This window comes from Mustela putorius, unplaced genomic scaffold (assembly GCF_011764305.1).
Source record: "Mustela putorius furo isolate JIRA1106 unplaced genomic scaffold, ASM1176430v1.1 tig00000129_pilon_pilon_pilon, whole genome shotgun sequence".
NCBI lineage: Eukaryota > Metazoa > Chordata > Mammalia > Carnivora > Mustelidae > Mustela > Mustela putorius.
The window spans coordinates 52,140,663-52,153,804 of record NW_025421290.1 but is presented as its reverse complement, the minus strand read 5'-3'; the positions used below and the strand labels follow the sequence as shown (position 1 = coordinate 52,153,804).

The following is a 13,142-nucleotide window of genomic DNA, read 5'->3' as shown; positions in this document are numbered from 1 at the left end:
AGCCGCGGAAACCCGGTCCCCGCCAGGAGCCGTTCAGGAGGGACGGCCTCCGCCTGGCCCCGTCCGGGGCTGGTGAACGTTGCTGCCCGGAGCCCCAGTGGAAGCGGGCACTTCCCACTGTCAGGAGAACAGCGCGGGGAACCACCCTTCCTGGCAGGCCCTGGACCTGCGTGGGAGGCAGAGGCCAGGCCGCTGGGCTTGCTGGCTGTGCGCCGGGGGACAGGCCCCTGCCCCTCTGCTGCGGGTCTGCACGGGGCCAGGTGCGGCAGGGCTCCCAGTGGGCAAACGGGACCCAGTGGGCACCGTGGGAGCACTCGGGAGCCCTCCGACACCGCCCACGGGCGGCCTGGCCCCGCCTGCCGTCCTGCCCAGTCCTCGGCCACCAGCCAGGTCCTGCGCCCAGACAGGGCGGGGTCAGATGCTCAGGAATGTGATCGGGGCTCCCCACCCCATGTGGGGGCGGGGCTGGCCTGCCGGGGGCGGAACCATAGGCTCAGGAATGTGGTCTCGGCCCCTCCCACCCCACAGAGGGTCTCAGACGGAGCAGGAATTCGCTTTTACGGAGCCTTTTCTGCCGCCCGCACCACTGGCTGAAGAGCATGACGGTCTCCGGGGTCCAGGCTGCACCCAGTCGGTTGGGTGGCTGCAAAATGAGGGGCGCTCCAGCAACCCCCAAGTGTCCTGCCAGAGGTCCGTCCATCCCCTGCACCCGGTGGGCAGGGGTCTTTGTAGAGGAAGATACTGGGGCTCTGACATGAGTGGCATGTTCCCCAATCTTCTTCAGCGCTCAGCTTTTTCAACCAATAAAGTGGGGTTCCCGCTGGGGCAGGATCACGCCTTCCCCCTCAGTGTTCTCCTGGGTCAGCTGAGCCGGGTGGGCTGCTCACCTGAGCTCACCCAGCCCACGCAGGACCTGGAGGGGGTACAGACACCCACCTGCCTTTCTGCCCACGCCCGGCCAGCCCCGAACAGCAGTACCAGCTCCTCCAACCGGGCACCCACATGCCCGGGCAGCGGTGCTGACTCACAAGAAGCCACCGCCCCTGGCAGGCGTCTGTCAAGCAGTGTGTTCCTGGGGAGGGGACAGGGGACAGGGTCAAAGCTGCCCCCCCTCACCCTCAGAGTCCAGTGGCTGCCACGCAGATGGAGAAACTTAACCAGAGAGAGAGGGCCTCCTGAGGTGGGCACCGAGCACGAGGCTAGGTCCTGGGCATGGCTGCTGGGGGGCCACCGCATGGACCCCCACAGGTTTGGACAGCGTGGCGGGGTAGGGAGCCCAGACTAAGTGCCAGAGCTCGGCACCTTGGAGGAGCGGGTTTGGCCTTCTGTTCCTAGATCGCTGTGAGGGCTGGGGGACCCGGGGGGGGCAGTGAGGGTGAGGGGGGCAGCAGCTAGGGACCGGGCACTCGGGAGAGGGCTGGCTGCTGTGGGGAGGCAGCTTCAGGACAGCCCTGCCAGCATCAGCACAGGGGCTGGGGTGCTTCTGGGCCCGGAGCCAGTGAGGGCGCGGGGGCGGGGTGCAGAGAGGGAGCTTGTCTTCCTTGGGGAAGGCGAGCACAACGGCAGGAGCGGGGCTCCGGAACTGGGAGGCAGGGGCTGCCATGCTGTATTTTTAGCTCCAAATTTTTCCACTGCCTGGCAACTCTTATATTGCGTTTCCTGCAGCAAATTCCCTAGAGCTCGGGGGCAGCCGGGGCCGGCGGCGGGCTTGGGGGAAGCCCCTGGAGCGGGTTCCTCCCCGGATTCCCCCCCCATCACCTTGGTTCCCTTTGAGCCTCTAGGGCACGCAGCCCCTTCCCCACCAGGATGTGAGCCCTCAGAGGACTTGCGTGGGTCACCCACCACGGGGTCACCCCAGGCCGGGGGCCCGGGCACAGCGGGCCTTGGGGAAGGAGGAGCAGCTGAGCGCCAACCCACCGCCCACCCATCCACAGGTGCAGAGTGCAGAGGGCCCTGGCCACGTGTTGGTGTCCTCACCAGCCCCTCGCCCGTCTCACGGGCCGGGACCGGCAGCCAGCAGTCCTAGGACGGAGCATGGGGCCTGTGGCTCCCAAGCCCTCACCTGACCGCCTCGCCCCCGTGTGTGAGGAGGCCTGTCGGGCCACTGTCCACCCAGCAACAAGACAAGAGGGGCTGCTGGGGGGGCGGATGGGCACCAAGACCTTCACGGCGCTGCTGAATTAAAAACGGAGACGGGAAGTAGAACATCAAGTCGTGCTGTGCAGGATTTCTGCCGTCCAGCATGTCCCACCAGACACACGCCTGAAAGCTAACACAAGTTGCATCTGGGGTGACTGTGGTCATTTTCATAATTAGAAAGAGGAAGAGCACAGAGAGAGAAAAGACCTACAGTCTCTGAAGGGCAGTGGGCTCAGCGCAGGTCACCAGGGAGGCAGGGCTGAACTCTGCTGGTCTCCTCTGCGAGGCTACAGCTACGCAGGGTGGAGGGGGACCGAGGGTGCAGGGCTGGGCGGGCTGGCGCGGAGAGCCCGGCGACCCTGCTGGTCAGGGAGGCCAGGCCTGGACGTGGGCCGCTGGGGGCGGGCGGGACGGCCAGCGGACACGCGGTGCCCAGGGCGGGCCTGTTTGCGTTCTCCCTGGGTCCTGGCCTCCGGGGCTAGGACTGGAAGTGGCTGGCAGCACAGAAAGCTGCAGAGAGGGCTGCCCTGGGGTTGAGGATGGATTTGGGCAAACAGGAAACGCCTGCTAGAAAGTAGCGGGGGTGGGGGGCCCTGGGCCTGCCGTTGCCCGGCCCCTGGGAGGAGGGTGCTGGCGTCTGCATTTCTGAGAAAGGGCTGGGGGTGGTCTGGGAGTCCCGCCTCCCCCAGGGATGGCTCGGGTGCAGGGGAGGACAGGAAGGGCGGAGGCACCCGTGCTAGGAAGCCCAGCTTTCGCTTCCACCTGTGCTGAGGGCTCGCGGGGACAGGGTGGGCCCCGGCCTTCTGCTGTCCCCGAGCCTCCATCTCCCTGGCTGCACGAAGAGCAGGGCCAGGGGGCTCCCTGGAGGGCCTGCCCACCTCTGACATGCTCAGGGCTCGGGTCTAGAGTCTGGTGCCCCAAGGCGGCCACTGGAGAGCGGCACGGTGTGGCCAAGGACCACAGAGGCCACTGTTGCCACCTTCTGTGGCTGAGCCAGTTCTGTCAGTGACTCCTTGAGGGCAGTGATGGGTACAGACTTGTGGCTGGGTGTGAGGGAGCGCAAGGAGCTGGCTGGCCTCAGGTGGCAGGGCGGCACTTGAATCTGGGGCCTCTCTATGGCAGGCCCAGCCCCCGACCACACCTTCCACCTGCAGGGCCTCCCGGGGCCCCACGAGGACCTCAGGCTGGCCACCAGGATCCCTCCTTTCTGGCTTCTGCCCCCAAGTTCAGAGGCAGCTCAGAGACGCCTCCTCCAGGCGGTCCCCGTCCCTCCCTGTGTCCCTGCTGCCCTCAGGAAAGGCCTCACCCAGTCTGGGAGGACCCTCGGTGCCTCAGGCTTTGGGCCCTGACGTGTGTGCTCACAGGCCTCAGGCTGTAGAGGAGGGGCTGAAGACTGGCAGTCCCAGCCCAGGCCGCCCGGGCCGGGCCGCCCAGGAGCAGGGAAAACAAAGCCCCGGATTGAGGGTGGGGGAGGGGCCGCTGGCACTGCCAGGGCCCTGGCTAGGGCCCCGGGGGCAGAGGATGGCTCAGCTTCTGGGTGAAATCAGGCTCTGCTGCGGCCTGGCTGTGTTCTGGAACAACCACAGGATTTGCCATGGCCCTGGGTCCAGTCCTCAAACGGGGCCGAGCACATCAGTGCCAGCCCTGGAGCCTGCCGGTAGACCCACGGGACGCCCTCTCTAAACCAGGCTCTGGAAGTGCCCAAGTGCCCACCCTTCCACGGCACCCACCGCCACCGCCTCCTCCTCAGCCAGGCTGCCAGGGGCCAACATGGAGCTGGGACGCAGCCCCACTCGGTCCCTGGGTCGCCCCGGCTCGGCAGGTGAGCAAGACGCTGGGCGGCCAGCACCAGATGCCGCGAGGCATTCCTTGCCAGCTGCCGAGGGCCCGGCCCGTGGAGGACTCGGTTTTCCCATCATCAAGTGGCCAGGATGTTCTCCGGGGATGCTGGGCTGGCAGAGCCTCGCCCCCCTGCCGGCCACTGGGCCTGCCTGGCCTGCACGGTCCCTCCTGGGCTGTGCCCTACCTCCACAGCAGCCCTGAAGCCCCAAGCAGGGCCGTGTGTGCCTCCAGAAGAGCAGGCTCCCCTCTGGGCCTGTGGTGCTCCTATTCTCCGACTCTCATGTCTCCGTATGTGGGGAGGTGGGGACAGGGGAGGGGGACAGGGAGTGCCCAGTCCCATCTCTGGGCGGCCAAAGAGCAGACGTCGGCCTCCTGCCCTTGCATGTCCAGCTGGGGAGCAGAAATGGGGACCCGTGCATGGGGACACGGACGGCGGGGCAAGCAGGCTGCACACTGAGGCCACACCCGGAGCCCGAGAGGGCCCGGGCGCAGGCACAGACGGGGAGACTGAGGCCCTCTGACACAGCTGGCCAGGGCCCACGCTGGCACCCACGCTCATGTCCGTACGCACTCAGCAAGGCCAAGACTGAGCTCAGGAACAGAGAAACCCCCGCCCCACGGGCTGTGTGTGTGAGAGAGAGTGTGCGGTGCGTGTAGGCCCACGCTGGCTGGGCACCACGGGCGCTGGGCGCGGGGCAGGGAAGCCGTCACCCAGGCCCCTGCGTGTGTTTCTGGAGCTGGCCTGCTCCCTGACCCCCTGCGCCCTGGGTTAGCCTCGAGGCGAGGCTTGGAGGTTAGGCCTCGGCGGCCCCATCTGCTAAATGGGAGGCACCATCCGCCTCCACCCCCCAAAGTGTGTCTCCCGACTGGTCTCCCAGCCATGGAAGGCTGCACCTGATGACCCTCGGTGGCCGTGGCCATGCGCGCCTGCTCGGTGGGCCTCGGCCTTCGGGGGGGGGGGGGATTGGCCTACGCCATCCAACTTCCAGCTCCTTCTCCCCCGCCTGGGCCCAGCTTGCAGGGAGGGGGTTCTCGTGAGGGAGCTGCGGCCCCCGGGTCGGAGGGGGCACTGACCGGGGAAAACCGCAGGGATGAGGTGGGGCTGGGTGGGAAGGTAGCCCTGGGGGGCGGGGGGCAGGCGGAAGACAGCATTCTGTCCTCGGGAGCCCCGGGGGAGGGGCCTCTGTGTGGTCTAGCCATCCGGGCATCTGTGACCAGGCCCCCATGGCCGGAAGGGCCCACTGGCTCCCGGGGTCCGGCTCCGCAGGCCTGCGGCTGCTGCCCGTCCCTCTGAGCTGCTCTGGAGCCCTACAGGGGGGCGCCCCAGAGCCTGCCCCTCCCCTGTAGGGAGCCACAGGGCTGCTGCTTGGCCGGGACAAAGCTCTCCTAGTCCCAGAGTGGTGGTGCGGGGACCCGAGGGTCTAGCCTTGGCCTCCATGTGCCCCCATGGCCCAGCCCGTTCTCATGTTGACCCCGGGGCAGCACGCCCTCTATGCTGCACTCTGGACCATTGGAGCAGTGAGGTGAGCATAGATGCTGATGCACACAGTAGGGGCTTTATAAATGTGTCCCGCCGCAATGGCAGGACTCTACAACCCAGCAGCCTCAGGCCTCGGTTTCCTGTCCTGTGAAACGGACGATCATCCCAGGACCCGTGCCTCACTGGGTAGATGCGAGGGTCGGAGGCCGTGGGGTGGGAACGTGGCTGGCTGGCTCACTCCTTCCTTCTGTCATTCGCTCGTTTTCCGCCCAGACCCTGCTCAGGACCCGAGGGCATGCGGCCGTGCGCAGGCTGGCCCCTGCTGCAGTGCACCCGGCAGAGGGGGCCCCCGGAAGACCCCCACCCAGTCAGTCCCTTCCTTAATCACACCTTGGGAAGGTGCAGGCCCACCCTTGCCCCTCTCTCCCTGCCTGGCAGGGGAGGAGGCTGGCGGTCACCGAGTAAGAGCTTCCCTTTATCTCAGAGTGCTCTCTCCACCCGGCAGATGGGGCAGCCGTGCAACCAGTCCCCACTCCTGCTCAGGACCAGCTGGAGCGCGAAAGACCCTCCTCACCAGGGGCTGGCTGGCAGGCGCCACAGGGTCAGATCCTGCTGTCACCCCGAGTGATGGGGAGCTCACCCCCTCACACGCACTCCTTCCTAATGGATTGAAACCAGCCTCCTTGTCTTGGACGTCCAGGGTCTCCCAGGCATGGCACTGTCTGGGAACAGCCCTGAAGAGACTGGCTCCTGCCTGGGCTCAGCCTCAACCTCCCATAGACCCGCTTCTGTCCGCTGTCTTGAAATGGAGGTGCACATGCCTTTCCCAATCCACTGTGTCCACTGGGCCTCGAACCATGCAACTATGAGACACCAACTGTGTACAAGACCAGTGCGGGAAGGAGCCGGGCAGCTGATTTAGTCCACAGCCCTCAGACTATGGGGGGACTCTGCCTTCTGGTTCCTCCTCGGGGTGCCCTGGAGATCACCCCCTGCCCTGGTCTGGAGCCAGGGCGACGGCATCGTGCCCTGCACCGGCCAGCCGCTGCCTTCCGTCCCTCCCCAGCCCTGGGGCACCTGCTACCTTCTCCAGCCTGGAAAGCCACCGCACTCTGATGAGGCGAACAAAGTGTCTGTGAGGTCAGGAGCTCCCGGGTCCCGGCACGTGAGGCGTGGAGAGGAGCTCCGACAGCCGTCAGCTCCTCCACGAAGTGGGGGCCTCACCTGAGAGCTACACTCTGCTGGAAACCAGGGCAACCCTGACAGACAGGCTGCCTGGTGGGTCCCAGGAGGGCAGCCCCACCTGATCACTGCGGTCCTCTCCCCAGAAGGGCCCCTCCCTGTGACGAGCTGTCCACCAGCCCCGAGCTCCTCCTCGGGGGAGACAGAAGGTGGGCCCCGGGCAGGGTTCAGCTGGGGACTACTGCCCAACTTGGCTTTTTAAGTCACGAGTGGATGCTGCCCTGGTGAGGGAGTGGGGGTGGGGAGTGAAAGGCCCGGGCCCCAGATCCTTGACACCCCCTCCCCGAAGGCTCCCGGTCCTGGACGGCGCTGTGAAGGGGTCTGGGGTCTCTTCCTCCCCACCGAGAGTGACAAGGAGGAAGTCCACACCTGAACCAGTGTCCCCACCCTTCAGGGTGCGGATGGGGACACTGAGGCCTAGAGCAGGCGAGTGTCCTGCCCAGGTCCGACTGCGGAGGGAGCAGGAGGTGGGGCTGGTGGGAAGGGGAGTTCCCAACCCCAGCTCCCCCTGAGGCTATGCATGACTCAGGCAGGGTCACAGCCATGCCTGCCCACAGGACTGCCTAGGCCAGGGCAGGAGCTGCTGTGGTCACAGCAGGAGTCTGGCCACCCTGCAGGGGGGTTTGGGGGGTGGAGGAGGTAGGGGGGGGGAGGGGGTGGGGGCAGCCCCTAGGTTACCAAAACTCAGGAGGCCAGGCACTCAGACCCACCTGCCCCCGCCCCAGGAGCAGCTGGAGGCTGATGGGGGCACGGCTGGTAACCCCAGTTCCTTCCTGAGGTCGGGCTCATTCCTCACTTCCCTCCTTGGGAAGGGGGTTCAGGGGTGGGGTTGGAGGAGCACAGAGCCAGCCTCCCACGTCCCGGTTTGCCAGGAGGAACCCGGAGCAGACGGGGGCTCGTGCCCCAAGGCTGCCTGTGGCGGTGCCAGGGCCCCGGGTGCGCCCACCTGCGCCCAGGCAGCTACAGGCAGCAGCGCCGGCGGGACCCGAGGCCCACGCGCAGCTCGCCGGGCTCCCCCGGCTGCCGACCCGAAGTTGAAGTTTTTTTCCCAACTGTGGCTGATTCATGGTCAGGACGTGGCCGCCGCGGGGACGGGAAATTCTGGCGGCAGCGGGCGGGGCGTTGGCGGGCTGACCCTGGGCCCACCACCGCGGCCGGGGCGTGCGGGCGGCGTCCCCGCGAGGGGGTCGGCCGTCCGGGACGGGCTGCGCCCTGGGGCCGGGGCCTCGGGGGCGCCACGCGGGAGCCGCGAGCCGGGAGCCGGGAGCCCGCCCGCCCCGTGCCGCGCTGCCCCAACCCCCCTCCCCGGCCCAGGAGCCCCCGCGCTCGGACTCAGTTTCCCCTGCGGCTCCCGGGGCGGGGGCAGAGGTGTGGACTTACCTGGCGGGGGCGCGGGGGCGCTCGCTCGGGTCGGGCAGGGCCGCGGGCTCCGCAGGGCTCGGGCCGGGCTGGGCGCGGGCTGGGCTCCCCCGGCGCGGGGCGCGCGGAAGAGGCGGTGCCGCCCCGCCCCGCCCCCGGCGGCCACGTGGGGAGCGGGCCCCGCCCGGGGCGGAGTCGGGGAGGGGTCGGCGGGAGGCTCCCCGCGCCCGCCGGTGCCCCCGCGCCGCCCGGAGGCCGCCCCTTCCGCACCTGCCGGCCTCGCTTCTGGCGGGCGCGGCTGCGGCGGCGGCGGCGGCGGGGCAGGAGACGCGGATCCGGGACCCGGGAAAGTCCCCCCACCTCGGACCTCGCGGTGGGCCGCCTCCCTGGTGTCGCCTGCGCAGGGCCTTCTCGCCCCCGACCCCTCCTCCGGTCCAGCCCCCGCGGGCAGCCGTCTGACCCGCTCAGCCGCGGGGCTCAGGGGCAGAGTCCGAGTCGGGCTGTCGCTCGGCTTCCGCGCCCCTACCTGGGACCCCTGTGCTGGCCCCTGGATCCCCGGCTGAGGGTCCCTCGCGCGGGCGTTCTGCGGTGGACAGAGCCCCCACCAGCCGCGCCAGCCCCTGCGGGCCTCGCAGCAGCCCGGTCAGAGTCCGCTGGGGGTGGGGTTCTGGGGCAGGCTGGAGGAGCTGGGCCCTGCAGGCAACGGATGCTCCCCGCCTGCGGGAGTGCTGGGGCCCTGTTCTCTGCCACCCCCTCCTTGTTGCCCCGCCTCATCAATCCTGCGGCACTGGGGGGCCTGATCCATGACCCCCACATTCCCTGGAGTGCGGGGCACCTGCCCCTTGCACTCTCAGAAATCCTGGCTGACCGGTTTGGGAGAGGCGGCCCCCAGCTCTGGAAGTCCCTTGGGGTATGTAACCCTGAGGCGGAGCTCACAGGGATAGGAAGGCCCCAGGCCTGAGGGCCTAGGGGACCCTGGGTGAGTGAGGGGCAGGTGAAGCAGGCGGTCCTCTGTCCAGCCGGTCTGTTGACAGAGACACAGCCCCTGCCCCCAGGGCCCCACTCCAGCGCTCAGGGTGGGAGTCAGGCCTGGACACGACTTCAACTGTCAAGCCTCTGCTTCCCCACCTGCAAAAGAGAAGGACTGGAGCCTCCAAGGCCTGTAATTAGGGCGAGATGAGATCATGGGACAGAGCATCCCTGTCCCTGGGCTCGTCTGACCTTTCTGGAGGCCTGCAGAATTCAGAGCCTGGGGAGGCGGGCCCGGTGGGTGGGACTGGCCACGGAAGGGCAGAGGGCAGAGGGCATTCCCCAGCCTTGCCCCAGCTTCTGCCCCAGGACCCACGGTGCGCCTCTGTCCGGTGGGGAGAGGGCCCGTTGATGCAGACTCCCGGGGGCGTCGCTAGCCTCTGCCCAGCCCCAGGAAATCTCAGGCCAGCCCCAGCACAGGAGTGGCTTCTGGCCACAGGCCAGTGCCGGATGAGGGCCGTGAGTCCCCAGGAGAGCCAGCCAAGAAAGGTACTTGCTGACTCTTGGACACTCTCCAACCTGGAGACGCAGGCACATGAGAGCCACTCCTGGATGGGGACTCAGCAATTCTTGGAATGCGCCGAGTCCTTGCTCAGCGTGAGTGCCTCTGCCTGGAAGGCTGGCCAGCCTCCCCTATCCTGCTCCCTGCCCCTCTGCTTGACCCTCTGAGCTTTGGGGCCTCCTCCTGGAAGCCTTCCTGCCCTCCCCAGAGCTGGGTTTCGGGCCTCTCCTCGCTCTCCTGGATCACCGGATCCCAGAGCCTAGATGCCCAGCATCGGCATGACCTGGAGGTGGGGCAGGAGACACGGGCCAGCTGACTCACTGCCGTCCCGAGCTGGCGCCTGGCCGCTTCCGGCTGTGGTCAGGGGGTATATTTGTTGGCTTAATGGATCGAACTAGGCAGTGGAGGAAAGGGTGACCTTCTAGCCCTGGGCCTGGGCTGGGGAGGATGGCCGAGCCGGAAGCTCAGCGTTGAGCAGGGTTTCTGTGCCTCGCACCCCTGCTCTCACCCCCGGGCGGCAGAGTGGGCAGAATCCAGAGCCTCACCCAGAGACTGGAGTGGACGCCTGGCATGGCTGGGGTCTGCATCCCAGCCAGCTGGCCAGTCCTCCTGCGGCCCGCTCAGCAGGGAGACCCCCTGCCTCGATGGAGAGGAGGGGGCTGCTGGGGGCCAGCCGGCTCCACTGGTGTGGTCTTCTGCCCAGGGCTTTCTCTCTGGCGCGCCCTGGCCCCCAAGGGCTGAGTCAGTTCACAGCAGGCCAACAGGTAACTGGCCGGAGCCGGCTGAAGACAGCGGGGAGGGAGAGTGTGTGTGGGGGGGGCTGTGTCCATGGGGTGGGTGGCCGAGGTCAGGGGCCTTGAAGGCTGTGGGGTACAGACGCTGGCCTGAGAGTGGCTTTCCCTCAGCCCTGGGCTCTGAGCCACCGTGCCTCGGCTTGGTAGGGCTCTGAGCCACCGTGCCTCGGCTTGGTAGGGCTCTGAGCCACCGTGCCTCGGCTTGGTAGGGCTCTGAGCCACCGTGCCTCGGCTTGGTAGGGCTCGTCCTGCCTTACCCACAGAGACATATAAAGACGCTCCCAACCCCGGTCCATTTCTTCCAGGGACTCTGCACCCCAGGCACACCCCCATCCAGACCTCGTTCTGACCTGATTTCCTGTCCCACCCCAGAGACTTCCTGTAGCCAGGATAGCACACTCGGCCCATCTGATGACGGACATTATTTCTGGAAGCTACATCCACCTGTCAGGTCCCTTCCTGGGACCTGGGTCTCTTTTTGGAGCTGCAGGTGCATCTGTGCCTACCCCCAGCTCTGGGTAACCTGATGCCCGAGGACACGGAACATGCTGGAGCTTCCACCTGTGGCCAGCCGCCTCTGACCCATTGGCCAGAGTCCCTGTGTCACCGGCACCTGACTCTGGGGGAGCATGCGCCCCCTCATGCTCTGGCAGAGCAAGGGTGCCCTGCTCCCCGCCCGGGCTGGCACAGAGCAAGCCCCCGCCTCTTGTCAGGAAGCAGAGCTCAGAGACTGGATGGGCAGACCTTGAGTGAGCTCTGCTGGGAGCAGGAAGGCAGGCGTGGGCGTCTCTCAGAGAGCAGTCTCCCTGCCTGACGCGTGATGCGGAGGTGAAAACCAGGACAGCCCCGAGAGCGGTAGGTGGGCCCCTGTGAGCCCAGGGGGGCCCTCTGGGGCCCCCAGAGACCCTGGGCAGCAGCGGGGACTGCAGTTTCACTTCCCCGGACAGGCACCCAGAGTGATCTTTATTGCTTTCATTTTGAAACCTTTTTCCTTCTGTTTCCTTTCTGGGATGGCCTGAGATGACCTCGGACACTGCTACAGAATGGAGTTAGCAAAAGCATGCCCGGCCACCGACCCACTCAGCCACGGTCCACCCACGCCCCCAGCCCTCCAGCCACACACCTGTCGGTCTGTCGTCGGTCCAACCGCCTCCCTACGCACCGGCCCGCCCGCCGGAGCCCCCACTCACACACCCAGCCGTCTGTCCAGACACCTGCTTCAGCTAGTTCTACCTGGTGAGTAAGAGCCAGGGTACCCAGCCTTTGCCCAGAGCAGCCACGGCACCCCGGACAGCCACTCCTGCTCTGTCCTTGTCCATAAGGACGCCGTACCTCCAGTCCCTTCCGAGGCGGCTCCTCCCCGTGTCCCTATCTCTCCCTCAGTGCCGTGACCCCGTGGCCTCAGTACCTGCTCACGGTGACCTCTCAGGGTTCCCTGACGGTCCTCTGTGTCCCCAGCTCAAACTGCAGGGAGCCCCCGAGGGCTGGCTGCTGGTGCTGGCTTCCGGGAGGCGGAGGTCCGTTGGGGCCGCCCGCTCGGGAATTGTGGTCCAGGAAGTGGGATCAGACGGTCCTCGTGGGGGGGGGCAGTGGCCAGGAGTGGCCTCTCCGCTCTTCACGTGAACGCCCACACGCATGCACAGGACAGTCTCATGGCTGGCGAACGTGCCTGCTGGTTAACACACGTTTATGACCCTAAGGCCACGGCCGCCGGGGAGCATGTGCCTGGCCGCAAACACTTTGAGTCCCCGACTAGCAGGTCCCCAGCTGACGTCGAGGGAAGTGACGGCCTGCCCCCTGGTTTCATTCCACCCCGTGAGCAAGGGTCCGTCTCGGCCTGTTCAGTGACGTGTTTTCTGCATTTTTGTCCTTCCTTTGGAGATTTGCTGTGGGAGTGGCTGGGACATGCCTCCCGGGAACACACCTGTGTCAGGAGACTGCCTCCCGGGCCCGGTTGCAGAGCGGCTGGCTGGGGCTCGGCGCGAGCGAGTCAGTGCGGCCGGATCCTTGAACAACACGGGCTTGAACTGGCCGGTCCGCGTAGACGCCGGTGTCTCCCAGTGAATGTGGTCCGGCGCTGTAAACGCATTCTCCCTAAGATTTTCTTGGTTACACCTTCTTTTCTCTGACTTTTTCTATGGCGAAAATACAGCGTGTAACACAGCACGCACAATGTGTGTTAACTGATGGCTTGTGCTTTGGGGGGTCAATTTCTGGGGGAGTTAAAAGTGACGTGTTTTTCGACTGTGCGGGGGGCAGGTCAGCATTGGTGTCAGAGTCAGCTCTTCGCGGAATACGGCGTCTCTAACCAGAAACACACATGGCACCATGTCGTGTGTTGACGAGCCGGTGACATGCGGGCCAGATGCAGGCCGACCTTGACCCTGGGTCCCCTGGAGGCGAATTCGTGGTTTATGGTGACCAGAGACCACCACGGCCATGCCCTCGGGCTGCCGAGACTGTGGGGGCAGCACAGGGGCACCTGCTCTCCGCTGTCCTCTGCACCCGCAGGCCGAGGTGCTGAGCTGCACGGAGGCTGGGACAGGCTGCCCAGGGCCTCCCCTGCCTTCCTCGGGGGCCACAGCTGGCCAGGGAAGGTCTAGACGCACTAGCAGGATGGGCAGCCCTGGTCCCGGGAACTGGGGGGCACACCAGATGGAGTCCCCGCGGGGAATCTTTAGGGCTTTGAGGGTGAGGAGGCCTCTGGCCCCAAGCACGGGGTGTGCAGCACGCAGGACCTTTCCCACTGGGCCTG

General features: G+C 66.9%; 1 protein-coding gene and 1 long non-coding RNA gene across 4 annotated transcripts; both read left to right on the top strand.

Annotated features, from left to right (window-relative positions):
- Positions 1-81: 81 nt before the first annotated feature.
- LOC123390434 lies at positions 82-2,207 on the top strand. Its single transcript, XM_045074510.1, has 2 exons — positions 82-1,180; positions 1,935-2,207. The coding sequence occupies exons 1-2, from the start codon at positions 419-421 to the stop codon at positions 2,064-2,066; spliced, it is 894 nt and encodes a 297-aa protein (XP_044930445.1). The 5' UTR covers positions 82-418; the 3' UTR covers positions 2,067-2,207.
- A 6,073-nt stretch (positions 2,208-8,280) lies between these two features.
- On the top strand, positions 8,281-12,553 carry LOC123390436. 3 transcript variants are annotated; one of them, XR_006605030.1, is made up of 3 exons: positions 8,281-9,882; positions 10,693-11,623; positions 12,269-12,553. It is a non-coding gene; the product is annotated as an uncharacterized LOC123390436 (long non-coding RNA). The 3 variants fall into 3 exon arrangements; XR_006605028.1 differs by having other exon boundaries at positions 8,282-10,357; XR_006605029.1 differs by having other exon boundaries at positions 8,283-10,357; positions 10,760-11,623.
- Positions 12,554-13,142: the final 589 nt, after the last annotated feature.

What these genes read in the sequence shown, in the direction of transcription:
- LOC123390434 (XM_045074510.1), top strand. Translation starts at nt 419, where the DNA reads ATGCTCAGGAATGTGATCGGGGCTCCCCACCCCATGTGGGGGCGGGGC. An exon ending in GAGAGAGAGGGCCTCCTGAG is followed by an intron (nt 1,181 to 1,934) that starts GTGGGCACCGAG and finishes ACCCATCCACAG; the next exon opens with GTGCAGAGTGCAGAGGGCCC.